The sequence below is a fragment of the Medicago sativa genome, chromosome 6, assembly GCF_051527215.1.
Source record: "Medicago sativa cultivar Bolivia chromosome 6, Bolivia_mono, whole genome shotgun sequence".
In the NCBI taxonomy this organism is placed as follows: domain Eukaryota; kingdom Viridiplantae; phylum Streptophyta; class Magnoliopsida; order Fabales; family Fabaceae; genus Medicago; species Medicago sativa.
In genome coordinates this window covers 89,527,127-89,534,273 of record NC_140754.1, presented here as the reverse complement: position 1 = coordinate 89,534,273, position 7,147 = coordinate 89,527,127, and the positions used below count along the sequence as shown (strand labels likewise).

Genomic DNA, 7,147 nt, shown 5'->3' with positions numbered 1-7,147 from the left:
AAGCCATGTGCGGGACATCTCTTAAGCAAAAGGTTAAAACGCTCCCAAGCATCATACAAGGTCTCACCCTCCCCTTGTTTAAAGTTGGTGATCTCATGTTTCTTCTCCCAGTATTTTGACATAGGGAAAAATCTCTTAAGGAATTTAAGCTCAAGCTCATCCCAAGTTTGAATGGTTCCACTAGGTATGGACAGCAACCAATCTTTGGCTCTACCAGTTAGAGTGAAAGGGAATAGTCTAAGCTTCTTTTGGCTCTCGGTGACATTAGCGGGTGGCACACAAAACTGACAAGTTTCATGGAAATGGCTCAGATGCTCATGAGGGCTTCTGTCATCGCGCCCATCATATTGGTTTTCCTTAAGGTTTTGTTGGACAGAACTCTTAATGTCAAAAGCTACCGGGTTGGCTGGTTGGAAGACATGAGTTAGATGGCCACGGTTGGCATCCAATCCATAGTCCCCCATCATAGGTCTTTGTGGTTGTGCGTCTCCCATGATTATGACTTCAGGTTCAGACTCAACGTCCTGACTTTCCGTTGATGAAGAACCTTGGCTTGTACTCTCAGCTATTTTAGCTAACCGAACTGCTTTTCGATTAGCTCTTGCGGTCTTTTCGATCTCCGGATTGAACTGCAAGTCCTCAGGTCGGACTCTACCTCGCATACACAGCAAAAGAATACCTTAGTAGCACTGCACCACAACAATAAATAGATATTTTTTTTTTAATTACAGATAAAAATTTAAATGACAGAAATCTTAACAATTAACGTTGTTGCCTCGTTGAAATTAATCAACAGTCCCCGGCAACGGCGCCAAAAACTTGATACAATTTTAGCAAGTGTACTAATTTATATCGAAGTAATAAATAATTCGTATCCTCAGGGACTGTTTTGATTTCCACTAAACAAAAACGTCTTCGTTAAGATGTGATTAAATAAGGGGTTTGCCCTAGGCAGTTGGATTTTAAGTGCAATTGTAATTTAAAAATAACAGAAATAAAGTTGGTTTTTGGAACGTTTAAAGAGATGATTAGGTCAATCGATTCATCTATACATCACCCATTAAGTAACTTGTAATCTTAAATCCACGAATTTCACAAAGTCAACGACAAATTAACAATTTAACTTAGGTCAATCCCTTGATCCTAAGTCCTCTTATCTAATTATAATTCCCTAATCCCTTAGGTGAACCTATAATCATCAAAGGCTAATCGATTCGTTAATTCAATGATCACAATCTAACAACGCTCTATCCCTAGATTGTCCGTTAGAAAGAACAACATAAATATTTTCTGAGATAAACGCTAGTGTCAATAGTCATCTAATCTCTTAGATCAATTATATCTGGTCAGGATCATAAAAGCAATGAGAACAAATTATGCTGAATAAACTAGATTGAAATTCATGAATGTAAGAGTTTCAGGTTACATCAAATGAGCTATTACAGAATCATCTCTTGACCTAATCACAATAGATCTAGCTAATCATGGCTAAAGCACAAATAGCAAATGATAAAGAAGGATTCATTACATTCAAGTGATGACTGACTATGAGTTTTGATGGTCTCCCACCGTTGGCTCAATGCTTCAGACTCCAATTCAAGCTTTTCTCCGTAAAAATTCCAAACCCTTTGCAAAGAGAACATTCTGGCTTTTATAGAAAAAATTGTGTCACGCCAATATCGTACTACGATGTTGGTATATCGTAGTACGATGCCTCATTAAACCAGATCATCAATCAACGCTCCTTGACATCGTAGTACGATGAAAGCACATCGCACTACGATTTTTCCAGTAACCTCAGCCTTCCAAAACGCCTTCAGATCGTAGTACGATGCTACAGATCGTAGTACGATGGTTCATGTACTTGTGCACTTGAATTTTCACCTCTCTGTGGCTCATAACTCATACAAATCACCTGAACTTAACTGAAAATTACATAGAAATCAAAGCAAAAGTGCTATATGACCTAGTGTCATCATTTATTATCTTTTTGGTGGTGTCCAATTTTAAGCCTTTTTTGAGGTGCATATTAAAATACCACCGACTATGAATAACATTTGAGTGTTAATGGTCTACTACATCTTTAAGCAAAGTAACCAATAAAAAAATTAAATTGTCCCTTAATAACTTTTTTAACATCAACTTACCTGTGAGCTGTGAAGCCCAGATACTTCAAAATGGTTGACGTATCGTATCCCCTGCGTATCCTGCACCGATATCTGCCCGATACTTCCCGATACGTATCATGAGAGTATCCAAAGATTAAATTTTATTTTTTTTAAAACAATTATCCGAAACTTTTCAAATACATCTGGGATACGAGCGATAGGCGGTGAAAAACCAATATGTGCGGGCTACCTGATGTTTATATTATATTTGGTATATACGTAATTGACTTAGTAATGATGTTTTCTATTTATGATATATCATATATATAGTTGACTAATTGTCGCTTTCTTTATTATCAATATTACTTACATTTTTATTTTTATTGTTTCCGTTGTCTGTTTTGTGTCTCTTTATTTGTTTGAGAACGATGCTATTGTTGATTGTTGTGTGAATGCAATTTCATTGTTGTGCCTTATCGTTTTTCTATGTCTGTTTGGTCTAGGTTTTGCGCCAATTTTTTTGCTTGAGTTTTAGTCCATATTTTGTATTTTTAGTTTTAATATGTAGTTTAAATTTAATTTTATATTGATGTATCTCAGCCGTATCGTATCTTGAATTTTAAAATTTTCCGGTATCGACGTATCGGTGCCGTATCACATCTGTACCGTTTCATGTATCTGGACTTCATAGCTATGAGTAAATTTTTCAATATATTAGCTTAAAAGTTAAAGCCATGTAATTGTTTAAATTTATAATTATTTTAGAGATATAATTGATTTTCATTATATAAGCCGAACATAAAAAAAGTTCAACCCGACCATTGTAAAGTTAAGTTGGAGATAAATTTGAGATAAAATAGATTATTGAGAGAGAGGAAAAAAATGAATAGGAGACTTGAGAGATGAGAGAGAGAGAGAGAGAGAGAGAGAGAGAGAGAGAGAGTTGAAGAGAGACGAGATTAATATAGATGAATTCAAGGACAGGTTGGTGTGGGTAGGGGTGTTCAAATCCAAACCGATCCAAAATAAAACCTCAAACCGATCCAAAAAAACCGAAAACAACAAAAAACCGAATATTTTTGGATGTGTTTGGATGTTGTTTTGGAAAAACCGCTAGATCGAATCGGATTTCGGATCACCTTTTTCAAAACCGAACCAAACCGAACCGCAAAAGTAAATTTTAATACTTATTTATTATTTTATTAGTATTATATGTTGCAATAATATATTGTTTGTTGGTATTTAATCCTATATATTATATTAATTTGATCTATATTATTACTACTTCATCTATTTCAAATATAATCAATCATTTTCATTGTGTAATGTTAACTTGTTTAATACATTTGTGTTATATTTTGTATCAAACCTATTATTTTATTGTGTATTTGTAATACTAATATTACTAAAAAAAATTACATGTTGCACTTTGGATATCCAAAAACCGATCCAAATTAAACAGCATATATTTGGATCGATTCGGATCGGATTTTTTTTAGAATAATCATCCAAACCAAACCGCACATGATTTTTATTTTGGATCGGTTGAATTTTTGTCTCAAAACCGATCCAAACCGGACCGCGAACATCCCTGGGTGTGGGCCTCGAACATTATTATTACTCATGTTCTGTCAGACATTTTTTGACACTTTAAACGAGACAACCATGATCGAGGGTGTAATCAAGCAGTTCTGTCGGACATTTTTATTGTGTTAATACAAATTTACATTGAAATTTTAATTTTGAATAAAATTATAGGTATAGATAATTTGTACTTTCATATATTATAGGTATAGATAATTTATGTTATAAAACTAAGGAAATAGGAATAAGAATAAAGTAGAGAGAAGTAGAGAAGGAGAAAGAAAGAGAAGAGAGATGATTCTATTATTCTCTTGTAGTGTACAATTTGGTTATATATGAGCTCTATTTATAGAGAAATACAATGACTTGAGGAACAAGCACCAATGACTTGGAGAGCAAGCACAATATGGCCAATAAGCTAATAGTATGACCCAATAACCCAATTATTGTATGTACATCCACTTATAACATTCATAACAATTTGCACTTTCATATCGTAGAAAACAACCACTTTTGCACTTGAAGCTGAGTTCTTCTTCTTCACCCCACCAAAGTTGCTGCCATTGCTTGGCTTCACTCCTTTCACTGTCTCTTCTCCATTTTTAGCACCACCTCTCCTCTTCAGAAATATGCGACACCGAACCCAATTTTCATTCTGCAAAATCCAATTCATTCATATTAATATTACAAGACTAAATTCTTAATTGCAAATTCAGACAAAGAAAGGAAGAAAGAAAGACTGACCAAGGGGTTGGAGTGAGAGGAAGTGAGGCGATATTCATGCATGATCCAATCAGTTCTTGAACCATGAGGTGGTTTCCCTCTGTAGAAAACATGAGTTTTCTTCATACCAAGAACTTCACGAGTCTTTGAATTCATGATTTGTTTGTCCAAACCAGTTGCCTTCAAGTAACCAGAGTTTGTAGCTCTGTTAGATCGGTTCCCATTTGGATACTTGGATTCTTTAGTACTGAAAAAGTACATCTCCTAATAGAACAACACACACTCAAATTAATTCTATTTATTTTAACTTGATAATAAGAAGAAGAGAGACTTTTGAGGTGATTTATTATGATCAATGCAAGGTAATTTGTCATCTACAGATGACACATTTTCGGAAATAATGAAAACAGTTATATTGACATTTTTGTTGTTTCTGGAAATGCTAGAAAATTGTTCACTTCAAGAGTTTTTTTCCCTGTTATTTGGTAGCATGAAACTACATATTTAATCACAAAGTAAATAAAACTTATACCAATCTAGTAGCAGCATCGCAGTCTTTTCGTGTCCGTATTGCATCATCACTACGAATGGAGATATTCGTTTCATGCAGTTTCATCTCTCTAAAGACAGATCTGCAATGAAATAATGAAAATATAAACTTTAAACTTATCAATGAAATATACAAAATCATTAGACAAATTATGGTAGAAATAAAGGTAACAAACAGATAAAATCACCTTCTGCAGCATATAAGGAAGTTGATTTCGACCTCCAGATGTAGGGGCTCTATCACCATGACAATCAAGCAAATCCCGGTCAAGGACATGCGATTCAATTCGATTGAAATTTGATATGGTTGGTACTTCGTTGATTTGATTGGAATTCGATATTCCACGAAGAATATTTTGATACATATGGTATCCATCATCACTCGTTGGTTATAATTACTTCATCATTGAATTTTAATCTTGACACTAATTTTTTTTCGTTATATTATTTCTGCGGTAGGTAAAATAATGATTTAGATCATCAGATCTTACAATTCTAAGATTTCTTATTGAGACTATACTTCAGATCTCATGTTAAAATGATCATGTGAAGCTAAAAAAACTTACTTGTGAAACAATGGGGTCTGGTGATCGTAATATATCTTTTGAAAACACTTGTTTTTTCTTCCAAGAAGTGTTTTAAATTTGATCTTCAAAACCTAAAAGTGGTGGATCTTAACTCTTATCAACGATAAGCGATGTTAATGATTGTAAAATAGTTAGATCTAAAAAACCTAATATATGAAGCACGACCAAGGTTTTGATCTCGAACAACAAAGACAACGACAATTGAACTAGATCTGGATATGAGGTTTGTACATCGTTATTCTAAAGGAGCTCTGATGGCTCAATGATTTAACTCTGACGAGGTTTTTTGAAACTATGGTTGGGTGAGCAATCACGACTATGAGGGTTCTTAATAAAGAGTTCAATGTGGGCCCTCTCCATTTTTAGTAAAATGTGAAGGTCCAACTTTAAACCTTTTTTGAGGTGCATATAATAATCACCACCGACTATGAATCACATTTGAGTGTTAATGGTCTGCGGTATCTTTGAGCAAAGTAACCAATAAAAAGAAATTACGTTTCCCCTAAATAAATTCTTTAACATCTTAGTTGTGAGTAAAATGTTCAATATAATAACTTATAAGATTTCTAAAAAAAAAAATAACTTAAAAGATTTCTCATATAAACCAATCAAACACACGCAAAAAAAATATGGTCAAACCGACCATTGTAAGAATAAGTTGGGAAAAGATAGGAGGAGTGATGCCAGCGACAGTGACTTTGACCACACACTCTTGACCACTTGCCTTATATAGATTGCCACGTATTCCTATTTTTTTAATCACTTACCTTGAAACTGGTACTATATGTTACCTTTATTTTATTGAGTGAATCTAGTGGCATTCGCTTGACCATTCGCCTCGTATAGGAAGCCTGTAATCCTTGTTTTTGTACCACTTACCTATAAACTGGTATTCCATATTACTCCCTCCGTTTCAAAATACATGTCCAAGTCAACCGCTTCACACATGCCAATGCATAATTTTGACTGTTAATATCTTTAATTATCTAAAGTAAAAAATTTTAAAAATTTAATATTTTGAAAATATTTGTCGAGACAAATCAAACAACATCTTACATGCTAATATTTGTATTTATAGATTAGTTAAAAAAATATGGTCAAAGTAAGTCAAGTGAATAGTGCACATTGCAAAAAATGGACATGTATTTTGAAACGGAGGGAGTACCTTTTTTTATTTATTTTGTACGAAACAAAATGTTAATTGAGAGAAAGGGGAAAAGAATTTAAACTTTGTAACCACTTATCTTTGGTTAAAATGCTCTTTTTCCCCCTAAAGTTTCTAAAACTGACGATTTTGGCCCCTCTAATTTGAAAATTGCACTTTTAGCCCCTCATGTTTCACCTATTTGCAAAACGACGACCTTCCCTGATTTTGACCTAGTTAAAGCTGATTTGGCGTCTTTAAAAAAAATTGGCACCTATAATTTTTTTCAATCCATCTGGATTTAAAAAAATTAACATTATTTTAAAATTACAAAATATAAATTAAAAAAATAAAAGAAATCTAATGATAAGATTTCCAAAGACTAAAACCACGACCCCTAAACTTCGGACCTGGATCCCCTGCAATAACTGCTTCACGCTGTGGTTGATCTC

At 33.8% G+C, this 7,147-nt stretch overlaps 1 protein-coding gene and 1 non-coding gene across 3 annotated transcripts; one reads left to right on the top strand and one right to left on the bottom strand.

Annotated features, from left to right (window-relative positions):
• Positions 1-107, top strand: LOC146918045 (small nucleolar RNA R71). Its single transcript, XR_015017175.1, has one exon. It is a non-coding gene; the product is annotated as a small nucleolar RNA R71 (small nucleolar RNA).
• Positions 108-3,972: 3,865 nt separating this feature from the next.
• LOC146918044 (uncharacterized) lies at positions 3,973-5,825 on the bottom strand. Of its 2 annotated transcripts, none has more exons than XM_085717358.1 (4): positions 5,153-5,825; positions 4,948-5,047; positions 4,437-4,679; positions 3,973-4,347 (listed from the first exon to the last, which is right to left on the bottom strand). In XM_085717358.1, the coding sequence occupies exons 1-4, from the start codon at positions 5,341-5,343 to the stop codon at positions 4,111-4,113; spliced, it is 771 nt and encodes a 256-aa protein (XP_085573484.1). In that variant the 5' UTR covers positions 5,344-5,825; the 3' UTR covers positions 3,973-4,110. The 2 variants fall into 2 exon arrangements, with proteins under 2 accessions (XP_085573484.1, XP_085573485.1); XM_085717359.1 differs by having other exon boundaries at positions 4,948-5,035.
• Between the last annotated feature and the right edge of the window lie 1,322 nt (positions 5,826-7,147).

Coding starts and splice junctions, on each gene's coding strand:
- LOC146918044 (XM_085717358.1), bottom strand. CDS start 5,343: ATGATGGATACCATATGTATCAAAATATTCTTCGTGGAATATCGAATT. Junction 5,048..5,152: donor TTCCTTATATGCTGCAGAAG/GTGATTTTATCT, acceptor ATTTCATTGCAG/ATCTGTCTTTAGAGAGATGA. Junction 4,680..4,947: donor GCGATGCTGCTACTAGATTG/GTATAAGTTTTA, acceptor TTGTTCTATTAG/GAGATGTACTTTTTCAGTAC.